At 56.4% G+C, this 24,349-nt stretch overlaps 1 protein-coding gene across 2 annotated transcripts in view; it reads right to left on the bottom strand.

Moving 5' to 3' along the window:
• The window catches only part of HS6ST1 (heparan sulfate 6-O-sulfotransferase 1), a 55,785-nt gene that overhangs the window by 13,717 nt on the left and 17,719 nt on the right, over nt 1–24,349 (bottom strand). The window contains exon 1 of one of the 2 annotated variants that reach the window (XM_074008729.1): nt 5,046–5,201. The exons of the other annotated variant lie outside the window; for it this stretch is intronic. Coding sequence (XP_073864830.1) covers nt 5,046–5,080 — 35 coding nt within the window. The 5' untranslated portion in view covers nt 5,081–5,201. Of the gene's footprint in view, nt 1–5,045; nt 5,202–24,349 lie in introns of those variants that run through there. 2 annotated transcript variants of the gene reach the window in all.

The raw sequence follows: 24,349 nt of genomic DNA, 5'->3' as shown, positions 1-24,349 counted from the left end.
CGTCTGCAGCACTTCCTCTCCCCTCTCCTCTCCTCCTACGAACTATGCTGCTGTGGTGAGCAAGACAGGCTCCACAAAAGGGGTGGAGGGCCCCTGTGGGTATCAGTGAAGGCGGACCACCTCAAGGGCGGCCGGGTTCCAAGGCAGTGGGGGTTGCCCTGAGGTTTAGTAACTAACCATGCATTAATGAGTCTGAATGCTCTGTGGCCACTCTGGGAAGGAACCACAGGTCCTGCCCAGCCCAAGCATCCGGCTGGTGGTTGGTTCACCGTCCAGGAGTGCCCTGGGGATGCAAACAGGGCCACTTCTCTCCTTAGGGATCTCCCTCATTGCTGCCAACCTGATGCGGGAGGCTGGGGACCCTGCCCAGTGACTTTGCTGGCAAATGATGTTCTTTCAGGGTGGCAAACCTCTGGCATCTTCTGTGAGCACAGCCCCAAGCTGTGGTCCGGCTGCACGGCACTCACAGCACCCTGGCCGCCAGAGCAGATCTCTGTGGACACCTGTGCATGCCATGTACCGGGACAGACCAGGGCTCCCAGCGTTCAATCCTGAATGGGGCACACACTGGTCACTCGAGGGTGATGGGGAGACCCTGTCCGCACCACTGGCTGCTCACTACCACCGTCCAGTCAGTGGGCAGCAGCTGTGACGTGTGGCCATCCCCGAGGCGCCACATGGGGGCAGCTGGGGTCGTCTGTGTCTGTGCCGCCGGCCAACGTCCCTCCCTCTCACAAGTGGCGGGAGGGGCCAGCCCCTGAGACCCTCTGCGGGTAACAGGGCAGCTTCTCCAAGGCGGGTGAGGTGAGGGCATGGCCAGTGAGGCTAAGGCACACAGGCAGGGCCAGACCAAGGAGGGTCTGGTTCACTCTATAGGAAAATGAGGTTGGATGAGTAATGGCCCTGAGTGCAAAACTCACATGGATTTCAAAGATGAAGCATGAAACGTCAAAGGACTTGAAATGCGCTACGAAATAATTCTAGTCTGCACAAACTGCAGCTTCTTGTGACATAGCACACAATGATCGCCTGGATCATGCACTTTGGCATTTAATTATGCTTGGTTTAATGCCCTCTGCGACCTGAAGCTGTTCTGACATTTTTCTGGGCACTGGTTTAGTGCGTCCCACAATTGGGTAAGATCTAGACACTGCTGTCAGGGCGTGGCGAGTTCTAAAATCCAGAGTCTGGATTCTTACAGGACAAACTTAGACCTGGCCTGGGAGCCCCCACTCAAACACAGAACACCCCAGGGAAATACTGCAGGTACAGCCCATGCGCTCTGAGTGTCTTCCAGGCAGGAGGGCGGGGCAGGCAGGTAACAGCTGAGGCCAGCATCAACCAGGCCGGGCCCTGCAGCCCATGGTACCTGTCCCTCGCTCCTCCAGTGGCTCACGCCCATGGCTGCAGGGGGCTTCATTTTGTCTCCTCTGCCTTCGAGTGCTGCTCTGACCCAAACTCACGCCTGCATCTTCTTATTGCTGACTCTGCCTTCCGGAAGCTCAGGACTCCAGCCAGAAATGAGACTTGAAACCTGGTTCAGGGCATGTGGGAAGTCCAGAGCTGGGGTGGGGAAGGAGGGGCCCAGGAGACTCGAGCCTGGTGAGGGGCTGGTGCAGTAACTCCACCTCTAGGAAGGTGCTGGCCCTGGAGGGAAGGGCTGAGACATGGCAGGGCCGCCTCAGAGGGTGTGCACTGGAGTGTGAGCTGTCACAGGGAGTCACGGCCATGCAGGTGGAGGCTGAGGGCAGGCACACAGTGGACGGTCCCGCAGCCCACGGCGGGGGTGCCAGCAAGACCTGAAGACATGGAGACATGCTGCACCAGCCCTGGAGCTGACCATGGGGTTCCACAAGCAAAGGTCTGTCCCTTTCCAACGTGCAGGACAACAGCACGCTGTGGTCCTGGTTTTGTAAGATACACACATGCTCAGAAAAAACACCGCCCAGACAGGAATGGATTGTTCAGTGGCTGTCTCAGCAGTGAGATGATGAATTTTTTTCAGCATTTTACTATAAAAATGTTTAAACTGACAGGAGGTGAGAGCTCAGTGAAAACCCATAAGCCCAAATGTGACCATAATGTTTTCTTTGTCTATTTCTATATTGTCTGTAATTAAACATTACATAAACAACCTAACAGGAAATTTGGCCCAAGAAGGAATGATGTATATGAAATAATGAAGATCACGAAAGCCTCCCTGCTGCCTGGGACAGGGTGCAAAGGGGCCATCACACGGGGCCAGCCGCGCCAGTCCTGCTTGCATTGCATTTGTCCAGGGTGTGCCCCTCCCCTCCCATGCCCGAAGCTGATGGCAGTGCGGGGGTGGGTTCCATGAAACGGGTCGAACCCGCACGTTCCTAAACTCAGATCCTGAAACAATGGCAAATTTTCTACCAGTGCCAGCAGAGGGGAAGCTCCCTAATTGTGGGTGAGGACACTGCCATTTAGAGTCAGAATGACAGAACTTTTTTTTTTTTAAGAAATATTGTTGCATTTCTTCTGACTCAGTTACTGGAAGAAAATGGTTTTCCGTGGCTCAGAGGAAGAGTCCTTGTGGGGCCGGCTTCAGTGAAGCCACAAGCATGCCTGTCACATTCCAGCCCCCAAGGACAAGGACATGGTGTGGTGAGGGAAGCTCTGAGAGGGGCCCCGAAAGTCCTCTCTCCCAATGGTGCGCTTGGATCTCTCAGGGACCAGGGGTCCCACTATGAGGACAGAGGCCATTACCATGAAGGCTGCATCTCAATGATTAGTTTTAAAAACCCTACTCCAGGCAAGGCATGGTGACGCGCACCTCCGGGCGGCCCGAGCTACCTGCAGGCTGACGTGGGAGGATCACTTGAGCCCAGGAGTTCAAGGCTGCAGTGAGCTGTGATTGCCACTGCACTCCAGCCTGGGCAACAGAACGAGACTCTGTCTCTAAACAAAACCAAACCTGGACTCCAAGGGGCATCAGAAATTCAGAGAGGCAACCTGGGAGAACATTCCTCCGAGGACTGCATGAGCACCTGGCAGCACTCAGCAAAGGCACCTGCTACCCCAGCCTACCCTGACTGCCGGCCTTGCCCCAGGCCCATGGGACACCACAGGGCACCAGGATGGTTCTCTCCGGAAAGCGACCGGGCCTCCCTGAGGCCTGGGTCCTCATCACAGGAAGGAAATGACAACCTTTAGGAGGATGCCAAAACTGGGAGCTCACGGCATAACACGCCACCGTCACCCTCATCGGCACTGTCTGCTGCCAACCCTACCAGGGGCCCCTGGTGCCTATGCCCCTGACAGCACCAAGCAGTCCAGCTTCTACTCAGTTTGTTAGAAAAAGTGGAAGTCTGACTTTGGCTCCAAGTCCCACTGCGGGGTGGAGGCCGCTGAGCACCCCACGTGGGGCGGGTGACCGCCTCCTCTTTCCTGTGGCAGGAAGGGGCCCTCAGGCACGGCTCTCCAGGGCCACAAGGCCGGGCTGGCTGTCCACGGTGTCATTCCCTCTGAGAGGGGGCAGCTGCAGGTCCAGGAGGGTGAGGGTGGGGAGACAGCCCCGAGGAGACGACCCGCTCCCAGGAGGCACAGGCATGTGAGCCACGGCCTGAGAGGGAACGCCTGAGAGGGAACGGCTTCCCCATCGCTCTGGTGTGACCCTGCGCGGGTGTGCCTGCACCTGACCCAGTGCCGCAGCACAGGCCTGGCTTGGCCCGAGGGCAGGCAGCCCCTCCCCTCTGCCTGCAGAAAAACCCAGATCATCAAGTTCTGAGCTGGCAGCAGCAGGCTGGGGAGCCCCTCTCCAAATGCAGCACAGAAAATGCTGGGCTAAGGCTGTCCCTTCTTGGTAACGTCTGCAGAAGAGTAGTGAGTTTTTTTTTTCATTAACTCAATCTGCTTCCAAACATACCCAGGTCTGGAGAGACGCCCCATGACATCAGCGGTCAGGTGCTGTGTGGACACAGGGCAGTCCTCGCTGCCCACACCCCTTCCAGAGAGCCCCCTCTCGCCTCAGGACACGCGCAGGGCAGGCAAGGCTGACCCAACCCCAGGGAGCCCCTCGCCAGTGACCTGACAGCCTGGGCGTGTCCCAGCTGGAGAGATGAGGAAGCAACAGCAGAGAGGCCAAGGCCACGCAGCCCCTCAAGCGTGGGCTGGGCTTGGAGCTGGGTCAGCTGAGGTCCAGCCTCAGCCCAGTCCCTTGGCAGGAAGGGAGCAGCAGGGCTGAGGCCCATCTCCCTGCCCTGCCCCCTCTGGCAGACAGAGGCACCTGGGTCTGGACAGGACTGGCCAGCTGGTGCCTGCTGGCCTCATGACGCTGCTCCTGCCCTGCCTACCTCCAGCAAAGTGCGGCATGGGGGCGCGGGGGAGCCTCCTTGGCTCACCCAGGGGAGCTGCATTCTTACGGATGGGTGGGAAGGGAGTCCAGGTGGTGCAGGGCTCTGTGCTCACGTGGTCCTCAAGAGACAGGCCTAGAAAACTGCAGAAAGTCCCTGAGGAGGAAGACGCCCAGGAGATGATGTGTAGCCAGGTGTGGTTGTGTGACTGGCCATCACGATGTCCTTAGAGACAGCCTTCTCTGCCCTGTTTTCCTCCTGCTGACTGGAAAGCGGACGTGACTGCTGAGCACCAGCAGTCCCCTTGGACCGTGAGGCAGGAGCTTTGCAGAGCAAAGAAAAAGAGCCTGGGTTCCTGGTGCTTCCTTGGCTTTCCACCAGCCCGGTCTGCTTATGCTGGGCTCCCTTCCAAAGGGACGGAAATGAAAAATACACTGCTGCCCCGTTTTGGCCTCTGAACCTAATCCATCTATTCAGGGAGATACACCAAGGACCTGAATGAGAGGAGAGGCTGGGCTCCCGGGCGAGGCCAGGGGGGCCTGGCAGCAGCCTGGGCTCAGGAGTAACTGAATTATTAATTTACTGAACTCTTGGCGCTTTACCCAGTAACCCCGTAGGACGAATTATTCTCATGTTGCAGATGAGGAAACTGAGACCTGGAGAGGTTCGATAACTAGCCCAGGCCACAGGGCTGGTCAGGGCGGCACTGGGATTGGAGCCCACACCCACCTGGACCCAGGCTGTGACTGACTGAAGAGAACCATTCGCCTGCTGAGCCACCGCCTCCGGGCTGGGAAGGGCAGGCTGACCTCACCAGTTCCGGAGGCGACGCAGATACGACGGTCCAGCAATGCTGCTCAGGACGCCCTGCTGACCAATGCCCAAACCTGACCAGGAACAGAAAACACAGCCCGTAGAGCACAGTGAATCAGTGAAGACTCAGAGTGGTCGCATAAAGAAAAAACCGCCTTCAGCCCCACAGTGAAGACGCAGCAGGAGCGGGCTGAACCACTTGAAACAGGAGCCGCGGCCGTCTAGCGGCACCAGAGGGACAGAGCTGAAGCCCTGGACTGTGGCCCAACCCGGTGGTACCTCGCTGTGGCTCGCTGGGGGGCCTCCCTCCAGCCTCCCGGACAGGGTCTCTCTGATCCCTCACAGCCCCCCAGCCCCCACCGGCCCGCGGCAGATGGCTGAAAACGCTGCCGGTGCAGAGCTGGGCTGTGGCCCGAGGAGCTGAGGGCAGCTCGGCCAGCGTCCTCACAGCACTGCCAGCCCCTGCTGGGAAGCCAGATGGGCAGAGACCCCGAGGCAGGAGGGCATGTCAGGGGCAGGTCTGTGTGTCCCTGCAAGGCAGGATGTGGCAGGGCAGGGACAGGCTGCTTGAACCCCACCTCTGTGCCTCTGCAACTGCCCCGGTCCCTTCCAACTCCCGCTAGCCGGTGAGGCCTGGAATCCAGGGGAGACACCTGTGCCTGCCAGGAGCTCCTACTCGGAGGGGAGCTGGGCACTGCGGAGAAGCAGAGGGCCCAGCCCGGAAGCCTGAGCATGCCCAGGATGCACAGCCCAGCCCTGCATGTTGGGCTCCAAGTGCTGCAGGCCACAGCTCCTAACACAGGCGGTGCTGACTGCCCCACATCGGGGGCCTCTGGACCTCAGGGGACCAGACACCCTGGGGAGGGGCTCACTGACTCCATCCTCACTATCAGGGGGCTCTCATCCCCACTTTGACCCACTCAGTTCCACCTCCAAAGTCACCTCTCCAGCAAATAAAAACCAGGTGTCCTATCAGATTCCAAGCACCTGGCTCCAGGCCCACAGCTGCGTGTCCTGGGCAGGCCACCCCTGTGAGCCCACTTTCCTGCAGGTGAAAAACACCAGGACTCTCTTGCTCCCCATCACAGAGCTGGGGCAGTGTCCCCAGAGCCCCCGGGTGACTGCTTAGGAGCTCCGGGGCACTGCACAGGAATCCGCTCACAGCTGGGGGCACTGCAGGCCTCTGTCGCCGCAGCAGCTCCCTGTCTGGACAGAAGGGGCCCTGGTAGGTTTCCAGCCCTAGGGCTTAGCAGTGCTCACATCTCTGTCTCCCCACTGGCCTAGTTCTTCCCTGGTGGCAGGGACCCCACATGATGGGGGGCAATCCCAGTGACCCCCGGCAGAGGACATGGTGGTTTAGGAGTCACTGTGCAGCTACGCTGTGAGACGGTCTGCTCCACTCGGAGCAGCCAGGGAGAGGTCCATGGCGGAAGTGACCCCGGGCCAGGTCTCACGTGAGGGGGTGGCCTCCAGCAGTGCCACTTACACCTGGAACTGTGTGAGAGCTGGAGGGTGCTGGGCCCCATGGCCTGGTCCTCACGAGCATGCCTTCTGCAGCCTCGGCCTCACCCCTCCCTCCCCCATTATAGGGGTGACAGGGGTGGGCTTTGGCCAGGCTGCCGGGGTGTGGGTCAACCCCTGTGTGTGAGGTGCCTGCTGGCAAGAAGACCTCAGCTCCTTCCTGAGGAAGATGCAGGGAGCTCTTGGTGGCTTCCTGAGTTCCAGAGCTATCGCCACTCCTCCCGAAACACCTCTCCCACTGCAAGCCTGGGTTACAATGCAACTGACTCCTGGGACTGTGGAGATTTGGATATAAAAATGGCAAAAACCGACCCCACAGCTGTAAATCCCACATTCTAGGTCAAGCAATGGAGGCTGGGTGGCCCTCTCGCCTGCCGAGGGACACAGGCCTGGACGGAGCTGGAGCAGGGCTGAGTTACACCCATGGGGCAGCCCCACAGCCTCGCCCCACTTCCAGGGCCCCGCAGCCATCCTCCTGCCCGCCCTGCTCCTGGGGGCTTTCCTGCAAGGATGTAGGCTTCCTGGCTGGACTCTGCCCTCAGGCTCCTGCAGCCATGTCTGCAACTAGGTGCTCAGCAAGGGCAGGGGCACCTGGCTTAGGCATCTCGGCTCCACCCTCCAATGGCCTCTGTGCCCAGGTTGCTAACACAGGCACCTGGTCCCCTCATCCACAGGCAGCCCCCACCCTAGGGGCCTTCTCTTGCCTCCCTCCCACCTGTTGCCACCTGTCCTCAGTCACACAAGGCCCCAAGTCTCTGCCATCCCTCCCACATTACACCCACGGGCACACACCAGCCTGTGCCCCAGTCACTCATCCTTGTGCCCCAGGTGCTGTGCACACAGCAGCACCTACCACACTGTGGAGGTACCATCTCTTTTTTTTTTTTTTGAAACGGAGTCTTACTCTGTCGCCCAGGCTGGAGTGCAGTGGCGTGATCTTGGTCACTGCAACCTCTGCCTCCCGGGCTCAAGCGATTCTCCTGCCTCAGCCTTCCGAGTAGCTGGGACTACAAGCCCGTGCCACGACACCTGGCTAGTTTTTGTATTTTTAGCAGAGATGGGTTTTTGCCACGTTGGCCCGGTTGGTCTTGAACTCCTGACTTCAGGTGATCCACCTGCCTCAGCCTCCCAAAGTGCTGGGATTACAGGCATGAGCCACTGTGCCCGGCCCCATTGTCCCTCTTAACAATGGGGCTGACTGAGCCCCTGAGAGGCTGTGAGTTTCCCAGGGCCACAGCCAGAAAGGGAGAGGCACCCCATGGCTGCAGTCCCCCATCCCCCACCCGGTGGTTTGGGCCTAAATGCTGAGCTCAGCTTTTCTGGACCTGCCAGTGCTCCTGCTAAGTACTCCTCCCTGGATGCCACCACCGCGGCCCCGCTGGCAAGCCTGGTGCCCGGGCCTCACCAGAACACCCTGTGCTGTGACCCGACCTCTGGCCTCCAGGAAACAGGCGGCATGCCAGAGAACACGCACTGATGGAGTGCCTACTGCATGCTTTAGGTCACCGACCACCAGCCAGGTCCCGGGGCCGCAGTCCCCGTCTAGCCTGTTTCCCGGAGTCAGGGAGCTGCGTGTTCCCCGCTCTCTGGGCTCTCCCCTTCTTCTCTGTGGCCTCCCGGCCAGGGGTCTGGTGGAAGTGTGACCCCTCTGTCCCATGCCCTTGAATGTGGTATGGAGGTGGGGAGAACGAGGCAGCCCCCGGGTTCTGGGCGCTCCCCACTCCCCTCATGGGCAGGGCAGGTGGCTCTCTCTGGCCTGCCCTGGCGGCAGCGTCCACAGACCCCACTGGGGCCCAGCCGCGTGAGGCCCCGCCTTGCCCTGCACTGGGCGCCTGTGCACCCAGTCTCCCAAGGCCTCGTCCCACCTCACAGTCAAGCTGCTAACCTGGACGCCTGCCGCTACGGCCCAGCGCTGCTACCCTGAGGGCTCAGCTGCACTGTGCGGGGAAAGTTCCAGGACTGGGGCGGTCTTGGGGGATGGGCAGGGCTGTCTGACCAGCACCTGGGCCAGTGAGGCTCGAGGGAAGGCCTGTCTGCCGTACCCCTGCCTCTGCCTCCACCCTGCCAGGCTGACTCCAGCCTGGGGGTCCATACACTGTCTCTCTGCCCGTGGTGGGTGTCCCTGCCTGCCAGTTACTGCTTCCCACCGGCTTGGGCAACCATCCCCATGGGCCAGGGCCTTTCTCCACTGATGGGTGGTGCTGGGAGCTGAGGGCCTCCACCCCCCCCTCAGGCCGGCAGTGGGATGGGTGCCGTCTGCCCCAAAATAGCTGTGTCCAGCAAAGGGGCTGAGGAAACGGATGAGACAGTCAGAGGGGACACAGGTCCCAGTGTCAGACAGATGAACAGGTGGGATTCCTGCTCCGCCAGCTATCCCCTGTGTGACCTAGGGACAGTCACCTGGCCCCTCTGAGCCCCAGGGACTGTTTCCATAAAACAGGTAGACAGAAACCCACTTCCAAGGCTGGCAAGGATCTGGTGGGTGGCATATGTAGAGAGCATTATAGCCTACAACACCCTGCAGGGGTGAGGGCTCATCCAGCCCAGGACAGGCGTGGGGGCCCCCAGCAGGTGCACCAGGTGTGAACTGTGTGACCTCACCGTGTCACAGTCCCTGCCCCCAGCAGGTGCACCAGGTGTGAACTGTGTGACCTCACCTCGTCACAGTCCCTGTCCCCAGCAGGTGCAGCAGGTGTGAACTGTGTGACCTCACTTCATCACAGTCCCTGTCCCAGTCCCATCCCATCTGCCATTCCTATTCCTCCCTCCCAGGGGATCTATCGCGGCCGATGTCTGCAGGCTGGAGTCAGGGTCCTGCCCTCACAGCATCCCGGAGGGATGGGAACATGGCCACTAAAGACCCAGGCAAGCAAGCGCCAGGGAGAGGGGGGTCAGGGGCCTCATCAGACTCCAGGTCAGGAGCCTGGAGGACGAGGAGGAGCAGGCCTGGCAAGGGGGCTGGGGGTTGAATTCAGACAAACCTGCAGAGTAGCAGAGGACATGCAGGAAGCCGGGGAGGGCCCCTGGGAGCTTGCACTGCACGCCCAGGCTTTGCAGGCCATCCAAGTGCACGGGTCGGTCAGAAGAGGAAATGAGTTCATGGTTTCAAGGACAGGACCCTGCTATTAAATGGTGGGAAAACGGAAAACTTCTGACCTTGTTTAAAAATACTGACTTGTCAAAAAATAAAAAACAAAAGGCTTTATTAGTGTAGGTTTAGGAAATACCTTCTCAGCCTCCTCCCTCACAATGTCTGCAGGCGGGTGAAAATCTGTGCAGGTCAGCAAAGGTTTCAGAAAACAGAGCAGGCTGCTGGCCATGATACGCCTCGCCCCCTGTAAAGCTGTGCCCTCCCAGATAGAGAAACCAAAGCCCCACCTGGCTGCCTGGGGAACAGCATTCCCCAAGGCAGGAGGCCCCTATGAATGTCTCCTAAGAGCCTGAAACTCCCATCTTCCCCTTGGGGTGGTGGGGGAGCAAGTGACCAGGAAGCAGAGGCCCCACACTGGGGGAAGCCCAGAGGTTTTCCTTCAAAGCCCCCTGACCTGCACGATCTCATTGGGCCCTGAGAAGGAACCCTCTGGGGCAGGGGGTGGCTGAGCCATAAGGTGGACACACACTGTGGGGTGCTGCGCAGGCCACACCCACCACACCTCCACAAAAGCACAGATGGGAAGGAAGCGCCCAACCTCCTGGCCCCAGGAATGGTCACTGCCATTCCTAACCAGGGCAGTCCCCCGGCAAGAGCCACCTCCGTGGATATACCCAGGGCCCGGGGCACTCCCCAGAGAAGGTGCAGGCGAGGCCTCTTTCCCCGAGATGCAGTCCCCAGCTGTGGGCAGGGACAGCTGCCCCCCACTCAGTGAGGGTGAACAAGACCCCAGCAGGCCCCTGATGGGCTGCTCCTCCGACAGCACTGAAGTGGGGGTGCACAGAGAACTGGGCAGAGGGCTGGGATGTGAGGCTTAGGACCGCCCCCACCTGGCAGGTGTCAGGGAAGGCTGTGACTGCTGGAGGTCCTAGAAGTCACCCCCAGCGTAAGGACCACAAGAGGAGGTGCTGGCAACATCCTCCTAGCAGGGCCAGCTAGAGACGCCGGGTCCAGGGGTGCTCTCCACCAACCCTCTTCAATGAGGGAAGAACAGGCGGGTGCCTTTCTGGGAGCCTGACACCTGTCAAAAAGCCCAGCATGGCTGTGGGCAGTCTGGCCCCAGATGCTGCTGACTGGACACCTGGAATGGGGCTCTGCTGAGGTCTTCCGTGAGCAGAAGGGGTGAGGACCACCTCCTCACCTGTGTCCCACTGCCCTTCAGATTCTCCTGCCTGCTGCTCCAAGGCAGGGCTCCAGCAAGGGCGTGAGGGCCCTGTGGGGCTGCTTGCCGGGCATGGAGGCTGCCCATTCATATTGCACGCCTGCCCGCCTGGCACTTTCTGGCTTCTGACGCCAGCAGGCGAGATGTCCCTTTTGCCTGAACGCACACACTCATACCTCCGGGTCACGGGAAGGTGACGGTGCCCTGCTTCTTCCCAGGGCGCGCAGTCGAGCAGCAGGGCAGTCGGCTAGGGGCGGGCTGGCTCGGCCTGAGACCTGTCTCCAGAGCTGCAGCCTCCTCTTGCCCTGGCCAAGAGTTCTGGGGCTCACTCCTCACTCCTGCTTCCAGGCCTTTTGCTGAGGCTACTGCGGGGACTCACATGGCCCTTCCCCTTCCTCACAGCCTGTAACTACACACCCGCCATGGCTGTTTGGGCCCAGAGAGAGAGACGCGGAGGCCCGAGACGGAGGCTGGAGGCAGTGTCAGGTCTTGCCGGGGTGTGCAGTATTCGTACCCAGCTATGAAACTGTCCCTGCCAGGTGAGAAAGTGCTCAGGGCCCTGAGACCAGCCGGCACGAATTGATACCTACGCCCGGTGACTCCATGGCAGTAGAAACGCACAGCCCTTTCCGGGGCGGGGACTCTGCATTAACACAGGAGCTCATTTCTGCAGGCGCAGTGAGCAAAAGAGCCACATCAAAGCTTGTGGGTACAGCCTGATGCCAACTCTGGAAAACACACGAACTGCAGAGACGGAGCAGAAATGCAACCCGCGCCAGGTGTGAAGACGGCTTCTCCCTGGGCCATTTTTTCTTTTGCTGTATTTTTCCAGTTTTACATAACCAATCATGTATTAGAAAACAAACAAACAACAAAAGGATAATGTACACGATCGAACTGGACTTTCTCACAGGAGGCAGGAGAGTCAGGGAGGCCTGGGAGGCTCAGGGCCTCCCCAGCAGCCTCTCAGGACATCTCCAAAGCCACAGGACCATCACCAGTCATCAGCCTGTCTCGGGGACAGGAGGGTGAGAGCTCATCTAAGGATCACTGGGAGTGTCCCTGGGACCCTTCCAGGCTCCACCTCCTGCTGAGCCCACAGCTGGTGGCAGGCGCCATGCCCTACAGCAACTCATCTCAGGGTCCCAGGCAAAGCCCACCTGGTTCTCACCCTCATGACCCCACAGAGCCTCTCTGCAGAGAAGAGGGGCCGACGCCTGCCCCCTCAAGCCCCGAGTCCAGATAAACACAGAGGGGGCTGGGGAGAGATGGCCTTGCATGCTCTTTAATGTAGACTATTTTTCCCCAGACAGAGAAATTCAGAGCCTAAACAGCGTACCGCAGAGATAAGCCATTCTGTGCCCAAGCGAACGGCAGCATCCAACTCTACACTCCTGTGGCCCTGCTGATCTGGCTCTACTCACAGGAAGGGCGACAGCTCTGGGTGATGCACTGAGAAAGCTGTCACCTGAGCAGTGACCCGGGGGACTCGGGAATGCTGACTCTTCCAGAACCAGGACTCCCCCAGCCATTTTATGGCCCCCCATCAAGCACTTTGCTCATTTTATTCCTGCAACCCCGGTATGGTCACCACCATTAGATCCCTCCTGCAGACGGGCAAATGGAGACTCAGAGATCCTTCTGCAGCCAAAGTCTCCCAGATACCAGAGGTGTCTGACTTCATAGGCCACAAGGCATGTCTGCCGCTCACCCACGTGCACGGTCCCCGAGATGAGCAGCACGGGGCTCCCAGGGGAACCCAGCGTGCCATTGGCAGCACCAGGAAACAGGTCTCCAGCTTGCTAAGGGATCTGCCACCCAACAGCCGTGTGGCCCTGACGAGTTCCCCAAGGAATGCATCTGGCATCTGTTTCCTCCTTGCACAAGACAAGACAATATGCCTACTGGAGGTCACAGCATGACGCCCGGTGTGAGGATGGGCCCACCCCAGCTGGCAGGGAAAGAGAGGAAGCTGCCGGAACAGACTTACCTGCTTTCACCATCCACAGGTCAGAGGCACCAGGAGAACATGTAAGAGACAGAGAGAGGATAACTGTCAAATTATTTGTGTACAATGTCCAGATATAAAAGTCACAAACAGCCCAATAGTCTCAAAAAGCAAAAATCAAAGCAGTAGTTTAAAATCTTCCTAAAACATTGAGGAAATGTCTGCAGCTTACTTTCAAATGCTTCTGCTAAAATGCAAAAGCACGTATATAACTACATATATAAATACACCTATAACAGCAAGCGAGAGCACCCACTCACAAGCACAAATACTGCAAAATGTTAACAAGCAGTGGGTCTCCGTGAAAGGTATGAGGTTCATTTTGCTACTATTTCAATGACTTTGTAAGTCTGACATTTTTCAAGACAAAAAGTTAGGGGGAAAATTCCTACAAAGAAAATGCCAGGCTCTCTCCACCAAGTTTTAAAAGAACCAGATTTTTGTAAGCAAACCCTCCTAGACAACAGTAAAGCAGTGGACACTCCCAATTCATTCTACGAGGCCAACATAATCTTCCAAGACCAAAGTTGGAAAAACGCAAAAGAGAGGAAAATTGCAGCCTGGTGGACAGATCTGCTAAGCTCACTGAGTTCAAATATAGATACAAAAATTCCTGAACAAAAATGTTATCAAATCCAACCCAACTGAGCAGATGAAAGATACTACACTACGACCATACTTAGTAACCCCAGGTATGCAAGGATGGCTTAACAGGAGAAAATCCATCCATGTGACTCATCACAGCAACAGACTATAGATCTCAGTAAATGTATAAGAAGCATCTGCTAAAAACACTATTCATAATAAAAACTCTCAGGCAACTAGGAATAGAGGTCCCTTAATTTGGCTGGGCGTGGTAGCTCACACCTGTAATCCCAGCACTTTGGGAGGCTGAGGGGGGCAGATCACTTGAGGTCAGGAGTTCGAGACCAGCCTGGCCAACATGGCGAAACACCGTTTCTACTAAAAATACAAAAAAAAAAAAAAAAAAAAAAAAAAATTATCCATGCATGGTGGCACGCACCTATAAACAGGCTGAGGCACAAGAATCGCTTGAACCCAGGAGGTGGAGGTTGCAGTGAGCGGAGATCACATCACTGCACTCCAGCCTGGGCAAAAGGGTGAAACTGTCTCAAAGAAAAAAAAAAATTCCTTACTTTGATAAAGTATCCCCAAAACCTAGAGCAAGCATGGTCCCCATGAGGAAGAGTCAGATGCATTCCCTCTAAGATCATGAATAGGACAAAGACGTCCGCTCTCTCTGAGGCAACTCTGCACGTACTGGGGATCTCAGCTGACACAATAAAACAAGGAGGAACTAGGGACCTAACTCCCAGTAGAGTCCCCTTGCCTGTCCTTCTTGTCTTTACTGAGCACCCGGCACACACCCTCTCAGACAGCCGGAGTCCCGGCATGGGGGAGGGCTACTTTTCTTGCCCACTGCCCTTGCCCTGGGTCCAGAACACCCCATAGTTAGGGCTATGGGTTTGCGCTCAGTGAGGTGTGAGTCCTGGAGGTTTGGGGTGGCCATGGCACCGGAGCGGCAGGAGGAAGCAGTGGCCTCCTCAGTCTGGATCCTCACTGTGTCTCTTGGGGGCTAGACCTCTGGCAGGGAGGGCCCCAGGCACTGGGTGAGCTCAGCAGGTGCGTCAGCGGGAGCAGGTGGCTTCTAAATGGGCTCCGCAGGCCTGAGGGAGAGCCCCTGAGGGAGAGCCCCTGGCTGCAGGACCTGGCCCTCCACAGGCTGACGCTCTGCCTGGGCAAGGTGGAGCTCGAGGGAGCCCGGGCACAGGCTGTGTGCCTCACCTGGCATGGCCTCTCCAGCCTGGGGCTCTTGCTGCCTCATACCAGTCCTGCTGCTTTCCATCACTTGGCCCCTCCTCCTTCCACGGGGAGGCCCTGGACAGACCGCACGGAGGCAACTCAGCAAGGACGTGGCTAACAGCTGCGCAGGGGCGCCGGCCCTGTAGCCTGCCAGGCGTCTCTCCACAGGCTCTTCCCCAAGAGCCTACACACGCTTCCCCATAGGTGCTTCTTGCCCTCTGTTCCTTCCGTCCCACACCCTCCCTGCTCAGGGCTGGCAGGCTCCTCTGAATGCACACTCTTCTCAAGGCCCGCCCAGGGGAGACCCTGACAAGCTCCTCCATCCCAGGGTGGCTGTGTGGGGAAGGGTCCGGCTCAGGGGGAGGCCCCTGGATGCCAGAAGAGGGGCCTGGATGGAGCCGGCAGGGGAGGCGGCACAGGGCAACAGTGAGGAGGCTGAATTGAGGCCAGGGGGCTGGGCCCAGAGAGTGCCAGGGATTCCCGGCCCTGCCCAGCTCTAGGCCCTCCCAGGGCCACAGAGACCACCCGGTGAAGGTGTGGGGAGAGGGGTCCCCAGAGGATCCATGTCAGGCACTCTGGGCCTGCTCACACCATGTGTGTCCGCCCTTCCATGGCACCCATGCCTGGCAGGATCTTGGCCTGGAGCGGCTCTAACTGTGGCTGGGCTCCTGATGAGGTGAGGTGGGCCCTGTGCTCCAGGCCCAGCTATCTACCCAACACCTTCTCAGGGCAGGGATGCCCACACCAGTCTGGACACAGAACAAGCCGGGGCGAGACACGTACTGCAGAAGCCGGTACTCCTCACCCCGGCGCTCTGGGACCTCGCTTCCCAGGAGCTGGAAGGGACCAGCCAGGCATCCCGGCGAGGATGTGGAGGGTGGTGGAGGACCCACCCCTGCCTCGGGGAGGGCGGCCAGGCTCACAGGGAGGCCGTGGCATGCGGGCATGTGAGTGGGCAGGGACAGCCCAGCAAGGGCTGCGGGAAGCAGGGAGGTCAGTGCCCCGTGCAGAGGCTCCAGATCGAGGGCATTCAGTGTGCCGCAGGCCAGGGCAAATGGCACGGGGGGAACGGGGCGGACGGGAAAGGGCATGACTCACAAGGCCACGGGGCGGGCAGAGGAACAAGGGCAGCAGGAAGGGCAGGCGGGGGTGCTATCAGCTGACGGGCTCCTGCTGGAAAAGGCGGCTCGACTCACAGGAGGGCACCTGAGACATGGGGTATGGGGGAGGGCAGCGGGCAGGGCGAGCCCAGGCAGGCCTCCCACTTGGCCGCCTCTCCAACTCTGTTGCCACTCCTACTGCAAAAGGGCCCTGGAGACCACCCTGGGTCTGGGGTCCTTGGCGTGGCTGCGGCCCCCACCTGCCCGCAGCCTGTGTGGTTCCACCCATGGGCCCGGTGGAGATGGTCCCTGCTCTGCCCCTCCACTCCGGGCCTCCCTCCCAAAGGCCAGGCCTTGCTCTGCACACAGTGGGACCCAAACCAGCCAGGCACTCCAGTGCCCCACCCGCACACCCCGTCTCCCGTGGAAGCACACTGCTCCCAGGCACAGCCCGCTCTGAGACACAGGCGTGTCACACAATAGGACGCTTTTCTCCTCTGCTGGCCTGGCTCCCCATTAGCCTGCCCGAGGGCCAGCCTGGGCCTGGGCAGAGCAAGGCCTGGGAATGGCTGAGGCTTTGAGGCCTGGAATGAAGCATGACTGTCACTCCCTAAAGCCATGAGTAAAGCTAGTCTGAGGGGTGGTGGTGGCTGCCGCCAGCTGCTGGGCACTTTCCTTTCGAACACTGGGGTGGCTCCAGATTTCCCAGAAACCACCGTTCCTCGTAACCCAGGAGGGGAGGGGACCTCCGAAGTTGGAGGGAGAGCAGCAGCAGACCACGGTCCTGAGGGGCGCTCCCGGGGCCACAGCCTCGGGGGATGTTTAGCAAAACCACGGGGCTGGTGTGGACGGCGTTCAGGCCTGGGGGGCCCGGAGCCAGAGGAGGAACCTGCTCCCAGACTCTCTGGGGCCCACGGGGACAGAGGGCAAAGAGAGGCCATCAGGTGGCCTCAAGTCACCAGTGCCTTCACCGGAAGGCGAGTTCCATTTATACCAAGCACCTGTTTTGGGGGTCCTCTGGGGGTTGAGGAAGGTGGGATTAACCACCAGCTCCAGCGGCCAGCGCTATGTGAGCAGGGTCTGTGGCCACATGGGATCCAGATAGTCCTGTGGTCAGCCTCTAGGTGCGGAATGGCCATGCTGAGCCAGGCAGAAGCTGACCCAGGCCTGCTGAACATCCCAGGGCAATGGTTTGGCCACAGGTTGGGGGGGTCCATGCTGAGACCACACTGCAGGGACACACACAGGGGCACCATGATGGCACCATTCCTGGGCCCCGAAGCCAGTAGGCTTGGCTCTGGGCCTCCTTGAGGGCAGGGCCCTGCCTTCTCCTCTCTGCACCTGCCCTGCTGGCCCAGACCCTCTGCTGGAAACTTGCCCCGAACTCCATGAAGCACTGTCCTTCACATCACAGCCTCTGGGCTCATGGAACCTGAGCCTGGACTTGACAGCCTCCTTCTGAGATCCCACGTGGCTCTTCTGTCATACACGCCCTCTGCCCAGCCCTGGCACCATGCTCTGGATGGCCTGCACCAGGCCAGTAACAACTCACTGAGACTCTACTGCATCAGAGGGGGCACAGGGCGGGATGGGCTGTGATCGAGGGCCCAGGGCCCCGCCCATGAAATGCCACAGCCCCCGAGGGAGGGGAGGGCTCTCCTTAGCTAGTGCTTGGGTCCTCCTTTGTTCTCAGCCTGTCTACTGGGCGGGTGGGACCTGCCACCTTTAAAAACTTGTTCACCCTGGGGCAGCCTGTTAGAGTCAAGAGGCGCTGGCTGTCCTTAAGATAACACCAGTTTCAATAGGTTGGTGGCCCAGGCAGGACAGAGACACCGTCACACTCCCACCTGGGAGCTGCGGCCCCTCTGAGGACAAGTGCTCGGGGCCTGGAGAGCTAGGAGAAGAGGGCAGGCTACTGGGCAGTAGAGAGGCTCCACCATGAAGAAGGGAGGCGTGTGTGTGTGTGTGTGGAGGGGGAGACAAAAGAGGTCTTCGGACCACCCTCCCATACTCAGGCTCTGGGATTCCCTGGCTGTGGCCCACAAGGTACAGGGGTGTCAGCCTGGGTGGGCAGGCCCTGGAGCCTCCTGCTTCCTAAAACTACTTCCTTCAGGCACATTTGTGCTGATTCTCAATGGACACAGCCCTGGCCTCCCCAGACAGGCTCCAAGAGGAACAAGGAAAATAAGAGGCAGTTGCCAGGATACCCAAGGCTCAGTGGGCCCCATGACCTACTCCAACCCACCTCCCCTTCTTGGCTTTCCTATGTGGCAAGGCAGAAATGCAGGATTCTGAAGGCAGAGGGGTCTGGATGTGCCCAGTGAGGAACCAGCAGCCGAGTGATCATGTGCAGATTCAGTGCCCTCTGGGCCCTGGGTCCCTCTGTCCTCAAGGGCTACTGTGAACACCGTGAAATGTTGCCAGCTGATGGCACAAGCAGCATCCTTGCTGCCTCCCCTGTCCTCGTTTGGTCCTCTCCTCACTCCAGGGCAATGGGTACCATTCTTCTCTCCACTTTAGGGCAGGGGGTACCATTCCTCTCTGTTTACAGTTGAGGAATCAGGCACAGTGAGGCCTTGCTCAGGGCCACACAGCCAGGCAGCTGACTGGGTGTCCACACCCTTGACTGCAAGGCATTGTGACTAGGCTCCCAGCACATGCTGAGTCCCGAGAGGCTCTCCTGGGACTAACACAAATCTTTCCCAAACTTTTCCAAAAAACTGAAGTGAAAAGAATACTTCCTAACTCATTCTATAAGGTCAGCATTATCCTGATAGCAAAGTCAGACAAAGATAGGACAAGAAAACTACACACCAATGTCCCTTATAAATTCTGATGAAAACATCCTCAGTAAAATACTTGCAAATTGAATTGAACAGCATATAAAAATGATTATGTATCACGACCAAGTGAGATTTATCCCCAGAATGCAAGGATGGTTCAACATATGAAAATCAATGTAGTATGCCACAATAACAGAATGAAGGAAAAAAACCATATGATCATCTCACCTGATGCAGAAACATCACTTGACAAAATTCAATGCACTTGCATAATAAAAACTTTCAACAAACTAGAACCAGAAGGAAACTACCTCAATGTAATAAAGACCATTGCTATGGACTGAATGTGTGTGTTCCACCGAAACTCATGTTGAAGTCCTAATCTCCAATATGATGGAATTTGGAGGTGGGGACTCTGGGACGTAATTAGGTCATGAGGGTGGAGTCATAATGAATGGGACCAGTGGCCTCATAAGAAAAGACATGAGAGATGATTTTCTCTCTCTTGGCCATGGGACATACAGAGGATACACAAGCCAGGAAACAAGCCCTCAACAGTTCCAAATCTGCTGGCTCCTTTATCTTGGACTTGGATCTCAAGAACTGTGAGAAATAAATGCTTGCTGCTTGAGCCACCCAGGCTATAGTGTTTGTTATAGAGGCTGAACTAAGACAGCCAGATACGAAAAACTCACAGTTAACATCATATGCAATGGTGAAACACTGAAAGCTTTCCTCTACATTGGGAACAAGGCAAAGAAGCCTACTTTTGCCACAGCTATTCATCAGAATACTGGAAGTTCTAGCTTGAGCAATTAGGTAAGAAAAATAAATAAAAGGTATTTAGATTGGAAACAAAAAAGGAAAGTTATCTCTCTTCTCAGATGACATAATCTTATATGTAGATAACCCTAAAGAATCCACCCCCACACACAAAAACCTGTTAGAAGTAATAAACTAACTTAACAGTGTTGTTAAGAAAATAAAAATTAAAAGAAATCAGTTGTATTTCTATTCACTGCAACAAACAATACAAGAAGGAAATTAACAAAACAATTATGTTTTTGATGGCATCAAAAAGTATAAAATAGTTAGGAGGAGACTTAACAAATGAAGTGAAATACTTGTATACTAAAAACTGATGAAAGAAATTAAAGACAACACCAATAAATGGAAAATCATCACATATCCATGAACTGAAAGACCTACTATCATTAAGATATAAATACTGCTCATGTAATCTATGCATTTAATGAAATCCCTATCACAACCCCAACAGTATTTGCTGCATAAACAGAATAACTTAACCTAAAATTCATATGAAATTTCAAGGGATCTTGAATAGCCAAAGTACTTGACAAAAAAGAGTGGCTCATGTCTGTAATCCCAGCACTTTGGGAGGCTGATGAGGGAGGACTGCTTGAGCCCAGGAGTTCGAGGCCAGCCTTGCCAACAGTGCGATGCTGTTTCTACAAAAAATTAAAAAATTACTCAGGCATGGTGGAGTGCCTGTAGTCCCAGCTGCTGTGGTGGCTGAAGTGGGAGGATTGCTTGAGCCCGGGAGGTCAAGGCTGCAGTGAGCCATGTTCACATCACTGCACTCCAGCCTGGATGACAAAGCGAGACCCTGTCTCAAAAACAAACAAACAAAAAAACACCCAAACCAAAACAAATACAAAACAAAGTTGGACTCCCATTTCCTGATTTCAAAACTTAACTACAAAACTACACTAGTCAAATCAGTGTGGTACTGTCATAAAGATAGACATATAGACCAATGGAATACAATAAAGAGCCCTCAGAAATCAACCCTTGCATATATGGTCAAATGATGTCAAGAATATTCAATGGAGAAACACAGTCTTTTCAACAAATGGTGCTGGGGAAACTGGATTTCCACATGTAAAAGAATGAAATTGGACCCTTATCTAATATTATACACAGAAATTAACTCAAAATGGATTAATGACTAATGATAAGACCTAAAACTGCCAACTCTTAGAACATAGAAGAAAAGCTTTACGATACTGGATTTGGCAATGATTTCTTGCATATGACAGCAAAACACAGGCAACAAAAGAAAAACTAGATTAATTGGGCTTCATCAAAATTAAAAACGTTTAGGCCGGGCACAGTGGCTCATGCCTGTAATTCCAGCACTTTGGGAGGCTAAGGCGGGCGGATCACCTGTGGTCAGGAGTTCGAGACCAGCCTGACCAACATGGAGAAACCCTGTCTCTACTAAAAATAAAAAAATTAGCAGGGCATGGTGGCACATGCCTGTAACCCCAGCTACTCAGGAGGCTGAGGCAGGAGAATCGCTTGAACCTCGGAGGCGGAGGTTGCGGTGAGCCGAGATTGCGCCATTGTACTCCAGTCTGGGCAACAAGAGTGAAACTCTGTTTCAAAAAACAAACAAACAAACAACAACAACAACAACAAAAACAAGTTAAAAACGTTTGTGCATTAAAGGATTGTATCAACAAAGTGAAAGGCAACCCACAGAATGGAAGAAAATATTTGCAAATCATATATCTGATAAGAGATTAATATCCAGAATATATAAAGAACTCCTATAACTTAACAACCCAATTAAAAAATGTGCAACAGACATTTGAGTAGACATCTCCCCGAAGAAGACAGACCAATGGCCAATAAGCACATAAAAGATGAGCATTGCTAGCCAATAGGGAAATGCAAATCAAAACCACAATGAGATTCCACTTCACATCCATCAGACTGGCTATTATCAAAAAACAGGAAGAAATGTTAGCAAGGACGTAGAGAAACTGGAATCCTCCTGCAGTGCTGGTGGGAAGGTAAAATGGTACCGCTACTGTGGAAAGCAGTATGGTGGTTTCTCAAAAAAAAAAAAAAAGAGAGATATAGAATTACCGTATGATCTAGCAATTCCTCTTTTAGATATATTCCCAAACAATCTAAAAGCAGGATTTAAACAGATATTTGTACACCCATGTTCCCAGTAGCATCATTCACAATAGCAAGAAGGGAGCTGCCCAAGTGTCCATCAACAGATGAAGGGATGATGAGCAAAATATGGTACATACAGACGATGGAATATTATTCAGCCCTAAAAAGGAAGGCGATTCTGACACAGGATAAAATATGGATGAACCTTAAAGACATTATGCTACGCCAGTTTGAAAAGACAGTATCATATAATTCCACTTAGATCCGCTATTTAGAGCAGCCAAATTCGTAGTCAGGAAGTAGGACGGAGGGCGTGAGGGGCTGGAGAGAGGGGAATGGGAAGTTCGTGTTTAATGGGGTCAGAGCTCAGTTTGGGAAGATGAAAAAGTTCTGGAGACGGATGACGGTGATGACTGTACAGTGTGAATGTACTTCATACCACTGAACTGTACACTTAAAAATGGTTAGAGTGGTAAATTTTATGTTATGTGTACTTCACCACAATAAAAAACAAGAAAAGCCTTTCCCACGATGAGTGTCCTCAAGAGCCAAGTCCCTGCAGCTTCTCAGGAAGGAAAAGAGCACTTCCCTGGGTGCTGCCACCCCCGGTCCACCAGTGGGGTTGGCCCAGGCCTAACCCACCCCTTACCTCCTCTCCTTCCTGCACAAATGCGTGGGGTACTCCTCGGCTCTCGGAATGAGAGGCCCAGAGGCTAAGGACACCAGAATCGGCCTCAGACGGGGCAGAAACACACCTGGACGTGGCCCAGGGCTCAGGTGGGACCTAGGACCCAGTTTCTGTCCTTTGGAGGGACAGAGCAGGCTCCGCAAGTGCCTGCCTCCTGCCATGCAGCAGGGAGCTCACAGCTCCCTCCTTGCTCTGCACCATGCCTCCCGACGCACCCCAACAGCATGGGAGGAGGTGTCCTGCTCTCCCGTCCAGAGCAAACTGAGGCTGCGGCTGTGCCCTCGGCCGCGGGCCCACCAGCAGGAGCAAACCCTCCGCCCTGGCCGGCCCAATCTTAGCAAACTATAAGAGGTCAACACAACGTAGACTGCAAATTATGCTGCTGAGGCTCTGCTGGCCCCAGTCTCAGTGTGACATGTGGGGACATGAGTGGATGGCAGGCCGTGCCCTATCCTCCAGACTCCTACCCTGGACACCCCAGGCCCAGTGGGGAAGAGCCACAGCAGCAGCGGAAGGCACGCTGAGGCCCAGCCTCATGCGGTGGACGAGGGAACTGAAGCAGAGAGCTCACATGCCGGTGAGCAGCACAGCAGGGCCTGGGCTGCCTGTCTCTGTCTTTGAAGGCCACGCATGACCTGCACCAGGGCCCTGGCAAAGAGCTGGGGCGCAGAGGGTAATCACAGTGGTCCGGGCCTCCCTGGAGGGAACCCAGCTGGTGGAGAGACAGAGGCACACAGCGTAGGAAGCTGTGGCCGGGAGGCTCACAACCCCTCACCCATCCCGGCCCGGCTAACACAGCCCATCTGCCAGGCGGAGGCTAGGGGTGCAGGCGAGGGCGGCAGACCCCAGGCTCTGAGCAGACGGAGGAAACCTGGCTTGCAGCAGCACAAACACGCAGTAACGCAGGTGGCTCTGGGTGGGCAGAGGGCTACACCCCACCTCCAAGTTGGGGTCTCGCCAGCCCCTTCCCATCAGCACTTAAGTTGTCTTGTGAAGCCCAGGCTGGGGCAGCATGGGAGAGTCAGACCTCGGCCTGGGTAACGCTCTGCTTCTACTGCTGAATTCACCAAACCAAGGACCCCAGCGGCTTCGTCTGTAAAATGGGGGGCTTCTCCATAGTCCCAAGCAGACTTCAAACTCCTGAAACCGGAACTACAGGCCCAGCCCCAACCCACGGCATAAGCTGAAGGCAGAGCTGGCATGGACGAGGCTGTGCAGGAGGCCCACGCAGGGAGGCCTGCCCTCCGGAAAGGGCCGGCAGCCCCAGGACCCAGCTACCATCCCTACCTGGACCCTGGCAGGGATGGGACACTGCAGAAGACGGAGGGACCACCCACCCTCTCCCAAACCAGCGTCGCCTTGGGCCATGCTGGTGACCAGCTGGCGCTTCCAGGGTACGCCTGCCCCTAGCCCTGCACCTGGGCCACACCAAGGGGGCCGTGTGTTCGCGGAGGTGTCTACTTGGGGTGCTGTGTACACGGGGGTTTCTCTGGGTTCTTGGTCCCTGAAGCTGAGCAGCTCCAGTCCCTCTCCCAGCAAGTAGGGAAGGACAGCTGGGACCCCCACAGGACTGTCTGTCTAGCACCTGTTGGTAATTAATCTCTTCGGCTGAGACTGAAAAAACTCAGGGCAGGGTGGGCAGGCCACCTTGAGTGACGCAGGTGGAGGACGCGGATGCCCAGGACTGGGCCCAGCTCCTGCCCGGCATCATCATCTGGTCACACCCAGGGCCCCTGCCGTGCCAGCTGCCCCCATAGTCAATCCATGAGTCCCACAAAGTGGAGGTGCCTGGCGCAGACCCTCCTCCCAGTTGCTCAGGGCGTGTCTCGCCCTCCAGAGCAGCTAGTCCCACACCCGTCCTAGCCTCGGCCAGAGAGAGCTGCCACCGTGTGCTGTGTGTGATGGGGGTGGGTGCAATGGCATGTGCCTGACAAGAAATGAGTGTCTCTGTCATTGTCATTAGCTGAGGAGGGCAAAAGAAAGGAACGGGAGCCCTGGATCACAACGTTTGAGAAGTCTGGGCTTTTGGGTGCTTGGACACACGCAGCGACA

This window comes from Macaca fascicularis, chromosome 12, assembly GCF_037993035.2.
Source record: "Macaca fascicularis isolate 582-1 chromosome 12, T2T-MFA8v1.1".
In the NCBI taxonomy this organism is placed as follows: domain Eukaryota; kingdom Metazoa; phylum Chordata; class Mammalia; order Primates; family Cercopithecidae; genus Macaca; species Macaca fascicularis.
This window is presented reverse-complemented; position numbering and strand designations above follow the sequence as displayed.